This window comes from Acanthopagrus latus, chromosome 17 (genome assembly GCF_904848185.1).
Source record: "Acanthopagrus latus isolate v.2019 chromosome 17, fAcaLat1.1, whole genome shotgun sequence".
In the NCBI taxonomy this organism is placed as follows: domain Eukaryota; kingdom Metazoa; phylum Chordata; class Actinopteri; order Spariformes; family Sparidae; genus Acanthopagrus; species Acanthopagrus latus.
In genome coordinates this window covers 8356285-8377544 of record NC_051055.1, presented here as the reverse complement: position 1 = coordinate 8377544, position 21260 = coordinate 8356285, and the positions used below count along the sequence as shown (strand labels likewise).

Genomic DNA, 21260 nt, shown 5'->3' with positions numbered 1-21260 from the left:
TTTACTTATTTACGTATTTCTTAATTCTACTTTATAGTTTTCTTGCCCCAATTTCAGAAGCACACGTCATTTTTATTCCACCAGATGATTGTGAGCATTGAACGAGCACGGGAGAAAAACAAACACAATCACAATTGCTGATTCAAAGTGTGTTGATAAAATCTAGCCCTGTAAATCACTGCGTGGTAAAAACCACAATCATTTTGTGTAATACGCATATTAGGCCTTTAGAAATGTCCTGAAATGCCCTAAATGTCCGAAAACAGGAACAAACTGATCGGGAGAAAAAGGAAGGAGATGTCACACATCATTCATCCTGTCTACAGCACAACTTCAGCCAAACAGGCTGTAGCTACAGTGACTCATTCGCCCACAAACACATGCATGCTGCACTATAAAAATAATGAATGGGCTTCGCTGACCAATACAAAGTGAGGAAGCTGCTGATGCATTAGGAAAGGGGAGTTTCCTCCTGAGAGTCACAGAGTGGAGAAACACTGGACGCTACAGTCCAATCAGAAAAAACTGAATGTCAGAGGTTTAAATACAATGTTACAGTAAACTGTTGGAGATCAGACACCAACATCCTCCTTGTTTTAATCCAACAGAGGAGCTAAAATCATCTATTACACAACAAGCTACCCAATCAAGCCTCAACATGTAAGGCTCTGAGAGAAAGAAAAACAACAACTTGAACATTGTCCAGTTCCATTAAATGCTTATTCTACTTCTCCATGCCCTGCGGCATCTCGCACATAGGGGAACAACTGAATCAAGATCAAGGCTTGCAATCAAGCTGTTTTCCATTAAGTGTCACCATGCTGGTACCTTTCCTGCCGTCCATCGCCTTCAGCATCCCCTGGTAATAGCCTTCGTCTGAGGGCACCCTCTCTCTGCCCATGCTGTCAGAGGAGAAATTCCTGTACCTCTGCTGCGGAGAAGCCATTGTCCCCCGTTTGTCAGCTCACAGAATAATAATCCTAAGTATAAAATATCCTTGGCGCTTTTTCCCCTTGATGGCAGCTTCTGCTTCCTTCGCTTCTATCTGTCCCTCTGGCCCTCAGCTCGTCCCAGAGTATGCAGTCCTGTGGCCACAATCCACTCAGCGCTTCACAAACCTATGATTTCTCTTCCCTTCTTTCCTCTCAAACTCCTCACTCCCTCATTGAGTTCGGCTCTGCCCTTCTTTTTTTTTTTTCTTTTCCTTTCTCCTCCTTTCCCCTTTTTCTCTCGCTCACTTTCTTCCTTTCATAGCAAGTGGTGCCTGTGGGCTACGAAGTCTGGGCCTGTCCTTGTGAGTGATGTGCGAGTGTGTGTTTAGTGGTGCTAGTGCGTGGAGGACATAGTGGGCAGGGCTCTGGACACACCCCTTCCTCCTGCAGGGTGCCATGGAGAGAGGAGGAGGAGGAGAGGAGGGGAAGGACGAGGTGTGGTAACCTGCGAGTGCTATCAGCTAATCGCTTCATTTGCACAAGCCAATGCACACACAGGCTGAGTTACTACGGGTAATAAAAGATCATAAAAGTCCTTGTGCTGATAATTTCTTTTACCTCATATTGCACTAAACTTTAATGAACATTTTACTGTGTACACCCACATGCCAAACAGATGGATATCCAACAAGAGCCTGAAATGGTAAAGAGTGTCAGACGTTTTCACATACACGGCTAATCATTACTTAGTCACAGCATTCCTCCGAAAATTTCACACTATGAGTAACTCACTGTGACCAGAACGGAGAAGAGATGGGGGGGAGAGATAGTTTTGGGAAGGGCTGTTGAGGATTCCAGACCGTGACGTCTGACCACACCCTGAACATCACTGACTTACTGAGAAATACAGCAGCTCTTAACTCATCCTTGCTTTATTGCTCGCTGTTCCAATGTCATTTCTCCCTCCTTAATTCAAAGACATGTTCAGAGCTTTTGCTTATTAGTTGATGAATGTGGTGAGTCTGAGTTATTCTCTCTGGACTCAAAATCCTTGATACTTTTTTTCCGCTTCCACATGCTTAAAATGATACAAGATCTGCGTTCTACATTATTGAAACTATTGATGCTGCACTGAGATATCCACAATCAGATTTTCAACACAAGGCTGCACAGACTTTAACGTAACATTTTATTTATCAACGCTGTCTGCATATTGTTAAAAAAAAAGAAAACATATTCTTTTTAGTATCTTTTTTTTATATACTAATTTTGTACTTTTTTGGTATCATGATAGCCTCGTGCCAAAGTTCTTTTCTGTGTCACATGATGTATTCCACCATTGTTTCTCAGCCTAACTACTCATTTCCTGCTCAGCGGCATTTAGTCCAAACAAATTAAAGAACATCAAAAGCATCACTTCCTGTTAAACCAGAAGATTTTGCCAGGGAGGTGCAATGTAATGACAAAAGCACTACTGGAACAATGTTTATGGGTTCTCTTAATGGAAGATTCTAAACAAAACAAGCTGGGATATAAAGTTTTTTTTTTGTTTTGTTTTTTTCTCCTGTGGTTAATTTTCAGACACAGTAAAAACAAGAATGCACTTTGGACCACTCAGACAATCATCAGATCCAAATGATTATTTGGCAATTTCACAGATCAAATTTCTGTTAAAGCGATCACAGGTACCTTTTGTGCTTAACAGTGGCACCTGTGCCAACAAGTCACAATGACTGGATAATGATTAAAGCTAAACTGAAGCCCTGCAGTAGCACAAGAAAAAAACGAGACAGTCAGTAAAATGACTCAGTGCTGTCAAGATACACAATATCTTAGCTGAAATTAGCCACCATGCACAGCAAAACCATTACGTGTATTAAACTGAGCAGCATTTTAATGCTTATAACTTTGACTTTTCTTTGTACTAGGATGATTGCGTTGTTTCTCAAGTTGCACATTCTTGTTTTAAAGTTTCTCTTCAGCCGATTCGCCCCCTATTTATTCCGAGTATGTCAACAGAGACCCATAAATTCCCTCCATACTGGTCCCCTATATGACTAGCATGTGCTGACAGATAAACTGGAGGGTGGGGTGTGTCCTACCTCTGTTAAACCCTGCCTCTCGGGTCCTAAGGTGTATCTCATTTCCCCCACCCTCACTGACATCACTTCACGAGCCACCTCGAATCACTTCTTCTTGCAGAGGGCTGGGTAGTGAACACGACCTGCACGAACATGAAGGCACTTAATGTGTCAGTGTAAGTGTGTCTGTGCAGGCGTGTGTGAGTGTGTGGGTCCATGCGTTGACTCATTCGGAGCCACGTTAGCAAATCTGGAGACACACCTTTGTAGTTTCACACAATGTCTAGGCAAGCAGAGGAATTAAGGAGTGGTATGTGGGCAGGTAATTAAATGAGGGAAAGGAAAAGAATACGGAATTCACTCTTAAGGATTGACAGGATTTCACCTAAAGAAATGCTTTTGTGCCCACAGCCAACTAAATTCAAACAGTTGTAACATATCAGGCTTGAATGAATGACAAGAACAAAATGTCTCATTAATGACATACAAGGTTGAATAGAGTGTAATTGAATGAAACACAACACAAACTGTTTTCAGTGTCATCTGAGCTGCAGAAGCAACAGTAGATGGTAACAGAGAGCTCTGTGACGTTCTGGCAGTGGAGCAAGCACTCACACCCCATACAGTATAAGCTGGAGGTCTAAACCTCACGGGACACACCAGCAGGGGATGGGAGCGGGCAGTCAGGGGTGCAGAAAGTGTGGAACATCTTAGTCATGAGATCTTTTCCACCAAAAGGGAGACGTATCATTAAGGTCTCAACATGCCTATTACACTGCTCCCTCATCTGGCCTCATCAAAACCAGATGGAACACTTGAGCTTTTTATACGAGCGGAGAGAGCGCCTGGTGAAAATAGGAGGAGAAAGTATTTTCTCTCTAAATGCCAAGTTTGAGGTTTGATCCTTTCTGTGATAGAAGTGACAGGGAAGTCTGTCTTCCGCTTTCCACACTGATTTTGCACTGATTTTGCACTGCAGAGCAGACGTTCTGAGGGCTGAATGCTAGCCGGGAGAGGACAGTCCAGTTTGGGTGATCTTAATCTGTCTGGTACTTTGGGTTAATGCTTCTAAAGCTGAAGACATTCCCATCAGCCGCAGCTGGTCTTTGTATCCACTGTTAACTGGCAAATATTAGCATGCTAACATGCTAAACTACGATGGTGTACGATAGACTGTAAAGGAGTGGAGGTAGCTTTCCGGTCTTAAAAGTGGAGCCAATGCGTAAGAACTTTTAATCCTGCACGCAGGGGCAACTAAATTGGTTGTAAAAATGTAAAATGTATAGAAGTCTATGAGAAGATGACCCTACTTTTCACTTGATTAATTACCTGAGTAAACAGTTGCCTATTAAGTATATGGTCTCAATTGCTAGTTCAAGTTTTACTAAATACAGCATGATGTTCCATCTGTAAATTATTGTCCTATTTAGAGTGCAATGGGCAACAAAGCAGGGCATGTTTGAGGGCATGGTTACCTTGTGATTGTTGCTATCACATTGATCTGCATGGTGTCCTGGGGTTTCTCAGCTAGATCCACCTCTTGCTTCTCTCCAGCTCGAGCTTCTCATCTAAATATGGTCACTTCTGGCTTCAAAAACCAAGATGGCGACCCCCCTGGTACCCTAATGCAAGACTTCAAAACAGTAGTCCACATAAATCCTGCTTAGCATCAGCATGAGTACGTTAGCTTGCTGACTGGTGCTGACATTTCGCTAAGCAAAGCCTTACTGACCTGCTATCATGGCCACAGCCTCTGAGCCTAGTTACCGAAGAACAAACTGTATCATTGTGAAAACTGTTTGCTATAATTACCATAAACAAATCTGACCACCAACATCATGGCTTGGTTCTATCCCACACCAGTGCTTATGGTTCCGAAAAACCACATTTCCCACGAACCCTTCTGCAGTCTCCATTTTTTTTTCAGTTTCATGCCAAAACAGAAATCAATGTCATAAATGTCTCAAAGTACATGCCCTGATGGATACTGACAAACACATGGTTGAGCGTGCAACCATTTTGGGCTAGAGCAAGTTGCATTTATGCACTTGGGACTCAAACAAAAGCCAACACATTAGATGACAAAGGAATCCAAAGAATGCGTCATTATGGTTTTTCTGAAAGAGCTGAACGGCAGAGCAAATTCAAAGGTTTAGACGGAGAGAGGCCGAACAACACCTTCCATTGTAGAGGATGAAAAAGCTGCAGGAATGATTTACTCCCCTTGCTGAGTTTAACTCTCCTCTCTTACTGCCTCCCTTTAACCCTCTTGTCCCCCCATGGTCAATTCAGGTGAAAGTGTAAGCATTTACGGCAATATATCTGTTCGCCACACCCGACGTGAAAAGGAATGCTGATAAAACTAGGAGCAGCCTTAACACACCCAGGATTATCACCTCATTTGTTCTGTAAAGAGGAGGAGGAGGAGGAGGAGGAGGAGGAGGAGGAGACATGGCCGGGTAGCTGCCACCTACAATGCACACTGGATCATATTTCTACTGTTCTTATTATTCAAAAAAAAAAAAAGAAAAAAAAAGCCCCATGCCATGTAGAGAGAGAGCCCTGGCACTATAACGGTCCTATTGAGAGTAAGGATTGATGAAGATCATCATGCACTGACATGTGGCGCACCAAATACAAAACCTTTCACTGATTCCATTGAAAATCCACTTCAATACTAAAACAGAAGAAAACCCCCCCAAAACAAAACACAGACTCGCTGGAAAACTGCTGTCAGGGGCAGCCTGTTTTTCAGTCAGGCAAAGCTAATGAGAGCACTGAGGCAATGTTATTAAATATAATTGTGTTAAATTAGTCGTAAACTGTGTTGAATGAGTCAGGTGCGACTTATTTATTTATAATCCTGTTCTTTAATGGGAAAATGAAAAAAAAAAAAAACTAATAATGATACCAATACTGATGCTTATAGTGACTTTATATTTGACATTTTGAAACTTTTAGGATCTTTAAATGTGTATAATTTATGCAGATCTACACTCCAGACATTCAATCCAACTGCAGGGATGGCTCATAACTGTGCCGTGATGCGCCGTCCAGTTATTACCCACACGTATCTCCGACAGGTCAGCAGACTTCAGATAATGTCGTCAGAATTAGATCCGACGATGAGGCTGCAAACCCAATTTAACTCAGACTGAACAAGCCTCCGGATTAGCCACGGCAGCTGAGTTTTAAAATAGCTCACTGCTGAGCCTCAGGAAGCCTTAAAGGACTCTGTGGAAAGCCCCACATCTGGGATTGTGTCAGTCACTGATGCTTAAAAACTGATGCATTCCAGTGAAACAGGGCAGTCGGAGAAAATTGCTGAGGTAGCTGCAGTTTGATGGGAACAGAGGAGAACACTTAAAAACAGCAAGTGCCTCCCTCTGCAGGTGAGAGATTAATTCTACGCAGGACTGTTTGCTGTGTGTAAATGCACGATTCAAAGGTGCAGCAACTGATTCAGGAGAAAAGCAGTTGATTGTAACCACAGTTTGAGTCAATATTTACAGCAACAACCTGGGAATGAGATCCAACAATCAAGTATCTTCCCCTGGAAAAAACGTTGACACACAGGAACGCTGTCTGTTTCAGAGAGCGGGTTTAACTAACTTTGAATTTAAACATGAACTCTGGGCGGACTAATCCCCAAGATTGGGATCCCGCTGTCTAAAACAGGGCCAGAACATAGAACATCACTAGATACAAGTAGAAGGCAGAGCACGCTTCTTCTGGGTCATAGGAGATGATTGAGAGAGATCACTTATGTATGTGTTAATAAAACATTCATTTGCCAAATGCAAGTTAAATCAGTGTCATGTTAAAAGACTATATTGAGTATCTTTTTTTTCTTTGTGTTCAGGGGGAAGTTGTAACTTTTTTTTCCAAAGCTGTTTACAGATTTTAGTGCCTAAATAAAGTGCAAGTTTGCACATATTTAGAGCTGTGTCGGTGGTGTTTTGCAACCACTTCACTGTGTCTTTAATTATCATACTCAAAGGGCACCATAAATCTGAAAAAGGCTGTGACTGTGGACTGGGATGAGATGATGACCACCAACTGTTCTTCGCCATGTTTCCTTCGCTGCCTAGAGAAAAACTGCCGACTTTGCCGTGGTCCCACAGCTCTTTGCCGTGCTGTTTGCACACTGCTGCTCTTCTCCTATATCAAATGTAGAGGATTTCTTCCTGGAAAAGCCTCATCAGGCATTTTTTAGAAGTTAAATAAAAAAGCTTCACTGAACTGAATTACTAACAAATAGTTTTTAATTACTGGTAAATGTGTTGATTAATGCTTTAATTAGACAATGTATTATTTACTCTATGAAATGTCAGTGAATGGCCATTGTAAATGTTTCATCTGATAGTTCAAAAGCCAGAGATATTCACTGAGCTGTTATATAAATCAAAGCACATCCCGACACTTGACAAGCTGCTCCAATAATGTTTTTGCTTGAAAAATGACGATTTTTTATAATTTTTTATATAAATAGCTGCTGAATAGTTGTTGTTTGTCTTTTTCTTTTCTTGTAATTCAATAAACAACTAAACATTACAGCTCTAAACCGCAGAGAGAAAGAGTGACCTAATCACTCAATGAAGAAGTGCAGCAAAATGGATTTTCTCAGCGGAAGTACTGTGGATTGTTACTTCATTAACTCTAATTGAATTCATTTTAAAATCCAAAAAGATTTTGGTGAAAGGGTGATTATGAGACAACTTGTTTTTTTCTCAAACTGGTATAAGAAAGTAGCAGAAATATCAGCCGTTGTTACTAAACTGAACGTAAACATTGCGGGTTCCCCTTCTCTCTCGTGTTCTATTAATCCATTATTACTAAATGTGGTATTTCCATACACTATGGCGCCCCTTGGCAGTTTCCAAACGCCAAAGTAAACGAGGAAAAAGGGGAACTCCAGCGACGTTTCCATGCCAACAGCTACCAACATACAGAACCATGTGCAGGGGCAGCTGTGACTGACGTTTACTCACGGCTGTATTTATAGGCGCAGAGACGGAGGAGTCTCCGGCTCAATGACTGATCTGACGTGGAAAGGAAAACAACCTCCTCCACCCACAAGACCCCGCTCTCTCACTGGCGCTGCTCTCCCTCTCACCACCAGATAGCGCCAGAGCACAACCACACCCAACTTGTTCTGCGTGGGGCGTCTGCAACTAGGAAAAGCTGTGGACTATGAAAGAAGATTTACAGAAAAGAATATGACAACCTGTCTGTTTTAAAGTTGAACAAAGGTATTGAAGATTCAATAGGAGATTAATAGTTTCCCCTCAATAAACCTGTAAGCATGCTACAGAAAAAAAAATACTATTAAAGTTAACTTTTGGGTTAGGACTATCAGATGCTGACATTATAATACTGTAAAAAAAAGTGTGTATTTATCAACACATTGATGTGATGTCACTCACGACAGTAACATGATAGTAAAAAACATTGATTATGTAACGTATCAGGTTATCAATCATACTTGACAGTAGATAAAACCTGACACTATCAGCATAGGCACGCTACTTTTAAACTAGTTAGTAAAGATAACGCTACCCTGAGGAGACCCTAATGACCACCTCATATCTGATGTAGTTACTTATTTACAACAACACTATACTATGAGGATTTGCTTTAAGCTTTAACATAACCATTACCACAACCTTCTAGTCAAACAATCTTTATCTCAGACCTCTATCTGGCACTACACTGACTTTTTAAGGTCCTCAAACACGTTACCACACCTCAGTGCTCCACTTATCAGACAGACAGTTCCCATACTGTAGGTGCGGTGCCTTTATCCCATTATAACACAGGCATGCCGAAGGGTTCGTCTATGATCGTCATGTATGCAATGTGTGAGATTCTTCTTCACTCATGTTCGGATTTTACTGTGAGATTTACTGCAGCAGCGAACGCCGGTGGCAAAACTCTGATGCATCTCATTATAAGGTAGTCGTCCAAGGAGAGAGGCTTTCCCTTCAGACAAGGGTATTCATCTCTACTCACTGAACCATATAACTGTGCAAATTCAGAAAACTGATTTCAACCATTGCTGTGACTTTGTGTAGTGAGAAGCCAGCCTCATCACTCCAAGTCTCACCCTGCGCTGTGCAATGCAGTGGGAGAGCGCCCCCCTCAGGACCGACATGATGCATGCAGAAGCCGCTCTTTTCCTGTGTCTGAGTGTATTTAGAGTCCTGCCCCCCATCCAGGTTAGCTTTTTGTCCCTGAACAGGAAGTTTAACTTTAATAAGTTTAATAAAGTTTTCAATTAAACTTTTGTTCTTAGGTGTGTGTGTTTTCTTACCATCTGCTGAGGATCTTTACTCAAAGTGAAATTCTGTTGTCTGAATTCACTCAGGTCATGAATAAATTCACCACAGTAGAGATACAATACAAGTGAATCATGATATTTACCAGATCATAATAATATTCCCATATCATTATCGCCTTAATATTTCAGACATTTGCTTGTTTCACTCTGATTATTTATATAAGCTCACCTCAGTGTGCTTTATGAGCACCATCATCTGCATTGTAGATTTGTTTTGGGTTTATGTTTCACAGCTCAGGCTTCATCTGAGACGCTCTAACCTTTTCAGTGTGTCCAAAACCAACTACACACTAATTGTAGGCAGGTTGAGAGTCTGTGTTTTGCACTGGATAAATAACAGAAACAGCACACTCAAAACAGTTGTCTCACACCCATATCTGACCATAATGCTGATGTAGAGTGGTCTCTCAAATTAAAGGGACCATGTGGAGTTTTTTGTAAATGAACAAGTTGAATTCAGTGCCTCTGATCCAAACACTATATTACAACCCTTGAGGTGCACGTGTGCATACATGTTAAAATATTTTTAATTCTACATTGTTTAAATACACATTTGCCAGATTGCAGTTTTCTTCTTCACTGATGTTTTGGTAATCATTACCACCACCAACTGTAGATCAGTGGAATAGCATCCATGTGATTCCTTATTTTGCCACTGATCTGCAGTGTAAAATGATAATACTACTACTACTACTCCTACAAATATTATAAATAATAATAATAATAATAATAATAATAATAATAATAATAATAATAAATGTAGAGCATTTGTAATTATTTTGTGAGACAACAAATATGAAGAAAAAATATCCATGAAATACAATTACTCACTTTATAATCCATTTACTGAAACTAAATCAAAATAATAATCAATCAAAAGTGCATTTAACCAAAAGCTATTCAGTTCAGTCCAGCCTATCTATGACTGGCTGTACAGTAACAGCCATGTGGTTTCACCATGCTGACAACAATGTGGTACAACAAAGTAACTCCTCCCCACACAGTCGCAGGTCTCTCTACTCACCTGTACAACACATCTTACGGTACAAATATCTGCTGCTCTCTCCATATGAGCACATCGCTCGGTGATTTCCTCGATTCAAATTCCATAATGAAGCCATTATAAGCCCGAGGCAAGATCCCCCGGTGGCCCTCTGTGTCCTGGACACACTGTGCCAGCTGGTGTGAAGAGACTTGAAGAAGAAACAGGAACCACTTTCTGAGAGATGAAAGCCGGTAGTTGGCCCTGCCCCCTTGATTCATGAGCTAAGCAGGTAAGTCAACATTATTTTGTCATCTTTTGATTGATACGTTTCGATCTACAAGATCTACACCGGACTCTAGTGTTGAAGTTTTCTGTGTAATAGCTCCCCTAGAAAACGGTTCCTCCCTGATATAATCTACTGATCAATCTACTGCACCTGCGACTGACATTTGTCCACCATCAGTGTTACCTTTCCAGTTTTTGCCCACACAAGCAGTATAAATGGGAGGTGTTTAAGAGCCTCGGGGTGTGTTGGCATACATGACTGCGCGTGTAATTTTTCTTGACGGTTTTAATGCAAAAAACATGACATGTTTCGAGGCAGTTCCTGATGCAGCCCTGAAGCGACAAGCCTCTGAGTACACTAGTGCGGGAGACACTAGAAGCTCCCCTGTATTTTCCAGGCCCAGCTCTTATGATAATATAATAACTCATTTCTAAACCTTTCTAGGCTTTCTAGAAGCAAAACGGAAAATCTACAAGCGTGATGTAATCTCAGCTCCACAAATTGGTATGTTTGAATACAATTAAAAAAATACAGCATCACTTAAGATCACCGAGTCATGATTTTGTGTCTCATCAAAGGAGCGGTCTGCTCCAGCTGACACACGCACCTACTGTCGCCAGTCAACCGCAGGATGTGACAATTAATGACAGGGCACAGCTGAGCTGCTCCTAGGTCGGATTTAAAGGGGAAAGTGACGTAAATATGCCGTGCTCTCTTCCTCTAGGACTTCTGTGGCCTCTGACCTGCGACCATACACGACGCTCTCTGATCTTCTCACATGTTTCACTGGCTATAATCACTCACAGGGCAGCATTTTTCAGTGACGTGCCGAGAGCACCTCTTTTTTTGGACATGCTCAGTGAACACGCACTTGTCTTTGAAAAAAAAGTTGTTTGTGAAATATCTAATATAATTTGATTCAGACTGTATTGATAGTACCTGGAACTTTACTGAATTTAATTGGCAGCATATCCTCGCAAATTCGGTGTGGATGGAGCTGGAGCTTTGGAATAATCAAAACTAACATGAAATATAAGAGCTGAATACAGGACAACAAAGGCAAATACTAATGCCATAACTAGGCAAATGTTTTTGTAAAAACAACTTAAAAAGCTGAAGAAAAAGAATGACAACAGGACAGCACTTCTAGCATATCCTACAGTGTGGATCTGGGAGGCAGAAAGAGAAAAAAATGTCCTCATCCTGGATTAAAACAAGTATGGTCATAAAAAACTATAGCAAACTGCCCAAACTAATACTATACAATTTAAATAGATAGCTGCATTATAGTTAAAGTTAACAAATATATAATATCTGAAGGTACAGTATAAATCAATATATCAGCATTTGGTGTGCTTAAACCATGCATGTTCCAGTGGATAACATGCAGAGCTACATCTCCCCTTCACAGAGTGAACTGGTTTTGTGACGGCACTAACGGACCAGAACTGACAGATGATCTACAAGAGAAAGAAAACTGGATTGGGGGAAAGCCTGAAAAAATGGCCAGAGAAACTTGTAACATTCGTCACTGAAATCACTTTTTGTTGATTTGACTAAGATCTGATGTTATCTGCAGTATATTAATAACTATAGCTGCATGCAAAGACCACCGTCTGGTGCAAGATACGTTAGCATCCTTAGGTAAACCGCTGATGTCACTGTTTACTATATGAGCCATGGAGTGCAGAGAAATTCCTAATGGAGATCACGAGGGGTTTAGATAAACTCCCAGCACATTACCGGATGTGTTTCCACAGTCCCAGTGTTGCTCATAAATAAATTCAGCTCTAAATGTTTGTGTCCCCTGTGTCTCTCTGTCTCATCAGGGTTCCTTTAGTATTCCCAGAGGGCATAAGAATCCAATGTACATGTATCCAAAGCCCGTTTGGGTTTTCCCTGAGACACAAGTTCACTGTTTATGTTATGACTCATGCCTACTGGTTCACCAGCACCAGTCACAGTGGCGTGGGCCATCTAGCCTGTTATATACACTCATGAGCCCTGGAAAAACTGCACACACACACACACATACACACACACTGGTGCACAGTAAGTGGTAGCTGGATTGCTCCAGAGTGGGAGTTGTGGCTGTTTCCAGGAAGAATGCTGGCTTTTCCACAAACCAGGCCAAAGCCAGATCCAGAGCTCAGCGACCACGGCCCACACAGCTCGGCGTGCGTCTGACATTCATCTCTAAAAAGAGCATTTGTTGGGCAATGTGTGTGATTAAATGGCATTCGTGTCATTCATGTCAAGCAGGATGTTATACTTTACCAGCGTTGTGAAAAATGACTCGACATATTCACATCTCTCAGCTCCTGTATAACAGGGATGGAGTGTGGGCTTAATTTAGCTCAAAGAGCCACCTGTCAAATCTGTTGTGCCTGAGAAAATTCTTTACCGGCCTCTTGTATAAAGCAATGTGATGTCCCATTAACAGCCTGGGAAAACCCAGCATTATACAACTGTATAAAAACATGCAGTATGAATGTTAAGTCGCACATGATGTCGCCCTGACACCTGAATTGACAAGTGTGGGTTTGTCTTCAAGAAAAACCTGCTTTGGTACTATACATCCTCCTGGGCCCCTGGGTTAGAAATGCCACTTTTGGCGGTGTAAGAAAGGGAAAACAAACGCAGATGAGAAGTCAAAGTTCGGCGAGAGAATGTCGACCGATGCACCTCGTGTCTGACATGGATTATTTACAGTCTCGCTAAGCCACGCCCCCTTCCTCACGACCTTTCGGTTGACCTCATTCCGACATGGTCGCAGGCGCATGTTAATATCCATGTTCCCACCTCGGCACACGCAGAGCAGTTGTAGTGCATCTGACTGGAAGCTGAGCGACTCGGGGCCGGGGTAAGCGATAGCACGAGCTGAGAGCAGTGAGGGGATAGAGGACGGAGCTGTCAGCGTGCAGAACGGACGCCAGCGAAAAAGTGGACAGCTAAGACCTGACAGCCCCATGACAGGCCTGGACAGAAGAGCACGGATCAGCAGGGGCAGCAGCTGCATTTAACTCTTCAGCATCTCAGAAACATTAGATTGAACATTACAATGTCGGGGTCAGATAAACAATGGTAAATTAGTTAATGTCACCACAGATTAGAGTGATGTATCGTGAGTATATCAAGGCAATACTAATTCTCTTTCATATGACTGAAAATATATCTGTCTACTCCAGTGGAGATCACTTGCCAAAATGTCTAATCTTCCTGTTAGACCGACATTAAGATTATTATTATCATTATTAAGATTAGATCTGGAGATTATTTCAATTAAAACAAGTGTAAATTATATCATATATGTGCTCCCAGTCATAGACACAAATGTCAAGAGGAATGTTTTTAAAATGCCAATACTAGTGTATATTTAATTTCATATTTCATCATACCAATTACTCATCACAAATGGTTTATTGGGAGCTGTTAGACCCCCCGCTAGGTAAAGTTTCCGACAATCCCGACTCAAGTTTTGGGCCTGATGGCTCTGCCACCATGCTGTGCGTTTAAAGGGTTATCCCTTGAAACTTAAATAAACACAATCTAAAAGGTGAAAGTGTGAAATGGGACCAAAGTAAACAAGAGCAGAGTGTAAACATAAGCCATTGGACATTTACCCTGGGGCTAACAGAAATGCAGTGCGAGTCTTTTACAACTTGTGTGTGCAAATAGTCAGGTTGAAGAATGTGCATTTTGAAAAGCCCTAAATTGAGGATAGAGTAGCGCTTTTGTTACCACCACATCCCGATACATGATGGCAGCCAAGTTAAACATTAACCAGCCCGTATCTCAGCCCACTTTCCTCATAGTCCCTTATCACAGTTGCCTTCCTTTCAATTACAGCCATCTCAGATCAGATACGACGACACCAACACTTTCTCTGGGTGATGTCTCTGCACTTATGATTTGTGAGACTGCACTCAGGCCCGAGAGAAACGTTCCGACATGCTCACAATGACAATACCAACTTGCCGATTTTTAGCATGTATGATTTTAAGCACATCCAGCATGTTCAGTTTAATGTGACCCCAGCCTGCTATAATACAAATTAGCACTAACCAAACAGTAAAGGCTAAGTCAGTTTAAGTATTTTGATCATGCTAGAGGAGAAGTTTCAGTCAAGACCAAGGCAGCGGACTGACCAGCAAACTAGCATGGTTCAAAATATGTGTATGCCACTAAGTAATACACCAAACTAACGTGCAGTCATTGGATCAAACAGCTTATTATATATCTACTGTGTTAGTGGGAGGTGTCTGGTGGGAGTTCTTTTGCATACAAATGTTGTTTCTCCAGGCTAATAAAGCCATCAAAGCGTTGCCACTGAACAGACACAAGGGCTCACGTTATTTGTCTGTTGGTTCAAAGGCTGGCAGCTGGTTCGAGGACTGGCAGAAGCTTCAACCTGGCAGGTGGATTAAACCAGGGCTAAGAAAGGGTGATTCATCTGATTGAAGCAACACATACACACACAAATAAGCCTTTGAGTCATAGTCAAACTTGACCAGACAGGTTTGGGAGGGACCTGGAGGCATTGTTACAACAGCACTCATTAGTTGTTCTGAAGTAAAGAGGAATAAGCCAAGTTCAGCTCGGTTCAGCCTGGGCTGGTTTGAATCCATGCACTGTGACATTACGGCCTGTCAGTCTTGGGGACACTGCAACGTGAGCCAAATTGAAGGCCTCCCACGGAGTCTGTGCGTAATGAGGGCTAATCCCCTTTGCAACTGCAACTAAGAACAGACACATTGTGAAAGTGGCACAAAAAAGTCCCGACGGCACCTTCGCCCAGCCACATTGGACAACTGACAGGTTTCAAGGTTATACATGAACGTGACACACATACCACATGTGAAGCTTGTTTCGGAGCGCTTAGGGTAAAGTAACATGACCTGCATCAATAATAGTGTCAAAGATAATGAACATAGGCATCACTACAGTGATGAATATGCAAAAAATATCCTTCATAATAAGAACTGCCAGTGTAGTACTAGCACCAAAATTAACATTTGGGGGGGTCATGCTCCTCTCATTCCATTTTTTAACATTTACAAACACCACTATTTCAATAACCCTGCAACATTCATCCCTCTTACCTTGCCCCTTGTGTTTTCTCAGGCGCCAAAATACAACAAGGGTGACTAAGTGCCCCAAAACCACCAGGGCGGGGAGAGCGGGTCCTGGGGGACTTGGAAGCATTTGTTGGGAAAGCTAGAGATAAGACAGAGGGGATGAGGGGACCAGCCCAGGCTGTGGTGACAGGTGGGGCCTTCAGTGGGAGAGGGGGTGTGGGTGTGGCAGGGACGTTTAAAAAAAGGACGCCAGTGAAGGAATTCCTGCTGTTTTACCCACCCTGAGGCTATTACTGAGAGTCTTCTTCTCGTCTGCCTCTTGGTGATCTTCTAGACCAAGTAATACTGTATGTTCCAAGTTAAAAATATGTTTGCTTTTTTTTGCCAATGCACAACACTAAAAGAACTAAGTATTTTCTGGTACAGATATCTCTATTATTTTTGGCATCTTTCAGTATCAGCTGCCGCAGGATGAAAATGAACTCTGTTGTGCTTCAGTTCCTTATCTGATGAACCTCTGCCACACATTCCATGTTACTGTGACAACCACTTCATGTTATCTCGCAGGATGACCTCGCTATCTGTGTTCTTGTCTAATAACTCATTTCTGGAGAACACGGGTCAAACTCAATGAAGCAATGACAGGCTGTAATATCCTAAAGAGAGCATAGCTCTCTGATAGGGCAATCTGATTATTAGAACAACTTTACCTTACCTAAAACATAATAAACACAACCAGATAGTTGGCACGGTGATAAAAATGAATGAAAATGACACATTTCAACAGCCCAGTCTACAATAACAACAATAACAAACACACTTCAGCAGATGCACTGGGATCGTACAGTGCCATGGCAGGTGGTCCTGTTTTACGGCATTCTGAAATAGCCCGGACAGCAGACAAACGCAGTTGTCTTTCACACACGCAGACTGAGTCTTGAATAAATTAGAAAAGCTCTTTATATCAGCCCTGTTTGTTTACAGGTGTCAGATTGAGAGGAAAAACACCTCCTAAAGGAGGGTGGGGGCGGGGGAGGATTGGGGGCCGGTGACACGTCCCAGCTCAGCACCTGCCCTCACCCACTTTTATCTGCGTACCGCAAAATAAAGGAAAATATTGAAGGCAGCCGACCTCAGTCATAATTCAAGTCGGTCACATTGTGGACAGGTTTAAATATGGAACACAATGTGCGTGGCTGTAGCTGAAGGCCGTGCTGTTCAATGTGAATGTGCGTGTCTCTGTTGTGTGACTACGAGCACCGATCGGGAACAACAAGATTTCACACAGCGCGTTTGCCAAAAGAACTCACCAACAGGCAGCAGCCAGACAGACGGACGCAGTTAGACACAGACAGACACGCTACAGCAACCCCACTCTGTGGACCTACCAGGTATGATCTTCATCTAACAGACGGTACAGAGAGGAAGAGGAGGACGAGGAAGAAGAAGAGAAGAGCTGGACAGAGGGGGAATGAAGAGGACAGGAGGAGCTCCTGTTTGTTTGCTCTGAACTGGCTTGTTTCTCCGTTGTGTTGAATTTTGACAGGCTGTGCCTGCTGCTATGATCCGTCAGCCTGCTCTCCCGTGGCCAGGGGAGGAGGGACGACACAACAAGCTCAGGGAAGGGGGGCAGGCGAGGGTTGAGGGGGCCAGGGGCTCTGAGGGATGAGGGGGGGTGGCCCGGGTGGGCAGGGGGGAGAGGGCAGGAGCTGACTGAGGGTTATAAATATCCACCAGAGCCAGATGATCACAGTGTCACAGTTAGAAACTGATGGAAGAGCTCTGGCGGGACACTTGGCTATACTCGCCCCCTGGAGACACCCCACACAAACACAAGCACCCCTCTTCCTGCTTCTCTCTTTGATCATGATGCTGGCAGATTGGTTCTGTGATATTAAGTCACAGCACTCAGCAAGAAAAACAGATCTCATGTTTGAGCCCCCTTGGGTAACATGTGCTACAGTTATCATTTGGATGTAATGTTGTCAGCACGTACAAAATGGACTCATCACTATTAAACCACAAGTACCTGGTCATTGGTTTATTCGATGACGATAAAACACAATGCAGTCTGTGATGTTGTTATAGAAAGCTGAACTTTAGCTTATTCTTCTGTTTCCCTCACGATGCATGAGGTGGTTTAAACTGGATATATTCAGTGTCGAAACTGGGAAAAGCCCTGGCAGTAACGCAAGTGGACAGAAATAGCAACAAAGCCAGTGAGAATGAAACACTGGGAGCTACAGTAAGACTGTTGGTATATTTACTAAACCCGCCTCACGCAGAGTTTAGTGATGGACAGAGTTTAGCGTGGCCGGAGCTCAATGTTCATCCCCTATTGCTTTTGGGATCGCAGCTATGCACAACATTCTCTAAATATAGTCATTTTTAATATATGCATACGGCTTTGGTCACTTGTGCCGCTGACAACTGGCTTCATTTCTACGTAATGCTCAAAGCAATTCCAGCCAGTGTCTGGAGAGTAGAGCCGGGGGTTGTCTCCTCTCATGAAACATGGACACTGTGGATGGACGTCCTGTGTGAAATGAAGGCAGCTATACTGAGAATCCACGTGGGGGGTTTACAGAGGATCGCAGGGCATTCCCAGTGATGAACATCTTCATGTGCCTTTACGAACTCCTGAACTCCTGAACAGCCTCATGCACATATCATTCATGTTAAGGCGTATGGCCGTGAGGAATTCTAAACTTTCGTCCTGGGGGAAATGCCTCCTGCCTCAAGTCCTCAACCATATAGTGCAGAAGCTCCATTTTGTAAACACTGCTGTCCTCTACTTAACAGTTAATGACTTAGCAGCTGGTGAGGACTCTCTTGAGAAAAATAATGCTCAAAGTAAAAGTCAAAATGTGAAGGTCAAATTTAAAATAAGACCTAGCCCTACACAATACTAAACATATGCACAGAAGACTCACAAACTCAATACACAGGCTGACTGACTCAACTTCAGTTTTGTGACTAAAGCCCAACGTGTACCCAGGGAAATGACTAATGTCGTAACCATCTTGGCCAAACTCTCAATAAATCCCACATGTTATTGATCTCTCTGTTTCCGGGGCTGGGTCCACAGTGAATTAACTGCTTTACCGCTCCAGCAGATTTCTGATTCAGTGTTACTGTCTAGCCTCTAGTCATTATGCTGCAACAGACTGCGATTAAATTTGATACCATGCACTCCGCCTGCCAAACATTCTCAAACTGGCAACTAAAACTCCTGTGCTGGACGATCAACCAAGTGGGACCTGGGAGGGAGAGGTTGTTCATTTCGCTGTGTACTTAGCCTGACTTCGCAAATGCTTATTAGTCTGATATTATAAGCCTCTGAGTTCACTTTCGATTTTTCCAAGAGCTGTTAATAATGGATGCAGACCGGAATTTCTATGGATGCACATGGATAAACCGACAACCAATGAGAACAACAAAACCTGTGACATAGCCCTGAGCAGCACATGTAAGCTGGGGCGAATGCATGGTGGTTTTCAAGAAGGACAAATAATTATGGCCTGGTCAAACTACAACTAAACAGGACACAGGAAAAAAGGCAAAAGAGTAACAGTACTCCTTTGCCAGTTATTGTATCAAACCCACCCTGTTTTAGATAAACGACCGTGACTGGCTGTCACAGGCCAAGTGGCAGGGAAAGCTGTCTGAATGGGAGGGTGGCCAGATGCATCAGCCAGAGAAAATGAAAGATAAGCTTGCACATTCATCTAGATCCAAGGTTACTGAGTAGTCATTTGCGCATGCATTATTTGCGTGCCCCATGCCTACCGTACATTTCACATTTGATATCATATCACAGAGGTATTGGTTTTCTGATACTTGCTTTTTATTTAGATCTTTTTTAAAGAAATAATGCAGCAGCTTTGGAGCGCTTGAGTCGTCTTCTTCAGTTTAATTCGGACTCTCTGTTTTTGGCACATCATCTATTCATTGTCAAAATGTTTGCTTGATATGCGTATGTCTCAATTTAGTTCCGACGTGCTCTGATGAGTCCAGTAAAACGTAAGAAGTGTTTTCACAGGTGGAGTCAGCAGTAAAAGATAGGTCACCGCAGCTAAGGTCGTATACTTTGTTTTGAGCAAAACATCACTGGAGGCCAACAGCAGAAACAGAAGCAGCTAGTTGAGCTGCCAACGAAACAGCACATGCTATTGATAGATAGCATCAGATTAAACATTCATTATGTCCCCCATTCTACTCTTTTTCTCCTCGAAAAGGTCACGCTCATAACTCAAGCTCTCAGATTTGAGAATGCTGCGGGTGAGTCACGACATCAAAATGAAGTGCCACCATAATGAAAGGCACAGAGCTGCAGCATGCTGAAGCTCCTCATTTAACCAATCACACAAGTATGCACCGGGCATGATTTCAGAGATGGAGGACCTCAGTGACATGTCTGGGATACGATTTAGCCTAATTGCCCCTGGTGCCATGAGTGGGACTTTAAACAGCCTCTCAGGCATGTTCATTTCACACAAAAGTGCCCGCTGCATAGCTATTGTCCAAGCACACACATTCAACAGAAATCAAAAGGGCATCGTGCAATGTGTTCTCTTGAAATCAAAAACCCAGCTTGAAGAGCTCTTGTTTTGAAAGCAACATTTTTGTGGCACAAGTCAGTTTTTTTTCAAATATTTTCCCTCTTCCTGGTTTCCACATCACTGACGCAATGAGAGGGAAACAGACATTGTAGCAGGACAAAAGTCGACATACCTAACTGCAGTTAACTCCCAGGTTGTTACTGAGTCTGCTGCTGACAGATATTTAATTAACCAGCATACCAAGAATGCCACACTCAGAGGGATCACAGCCACACAAACAGATGCATCTCCATAAACCACTGCCTTATCTAACACTATTCATTATATCTTCGGTAAACTCTGAAGTAAGCTGCTTTGGCAACAGTGTACAATCTGGGTAAGCTTGATAAAATGAAAACAAGGTTTGTCCACTGCGTGCAAAAATGTGTTGCTAAAGGTTTTATCAAAACACCTCTGACTGCAGCTGAAGCATGTGGCCTGTGTGACGTATGACAATGGTTGTTTACGGACAGCAGATGTCAGCAGTGGGTCACCAAACACAGTGGTCATCTCATGACCATATCTGATTATGTCACACGTCAGAAAGACCTCCAGGAATAAAAGTAGCACTGGAACCTTTTTTTTTTTTTTTTAATCTTTGCAATTCCAATAATCAGTGCCAAGTATAGATTCAAGATATTTCCATATGTTGAAGTGCACTGCAGTTAATTAAGTGCCATTTATGATGAATTGCATGTGGTGCATTTACTGTGGATGTGAGTCATAAATCCAGTTTTATCAAACTGCAAAAGTGACTTTTATTTTCCTGATGAGTACCACAGATTGAATAAAGGAACCAGCCCGCTAATTGAATCCAGACCTGCTGTCACGTGTGGAACCAAACAAACACACCCATGGAGCTGTGAGCAAGCTATTCCAACTTCCTGACTCTTTGTCCGTTGCTCACACCCACAACAGACAACGCCCATGTGAAGCCATTGCTATATACATCCTCAC

At 42.6% G+C, this 21260-nt stretch overlaps 1 protein-coding gene across 13 annotated transcripts in view; it reads right to left on the bottom strand.

Annotated features, from left to right (window-relative positions):
• The window catches only part of LOC119006805 (plectin-like), a 135804-nt gene that overhangs the window by 38385 nt on the left and 76159 nt on the right, over positions 1-21260 (bottom strand). For 3 of the 13 annotated variants that reach the window (XM_037075906.1, XM_037075907.1, XM_037075908.1), the window contains exon 1: positions 829-1323. The exons of the other annotated variants lie outside the window; for them this stretch is intronic. In XM_037075906.1, coding sequence (XP_036931801.1) covers positions 829-946 — 118 coding nt within the window. In that variant the 5' untranslated portion in view covers positions 947-1323. Of the gene's footprint in view, positions 1-828; positions 1324-21260 lie in introns of those variants that run through there. 13 annotated transcript variants of the gene reach the window in all.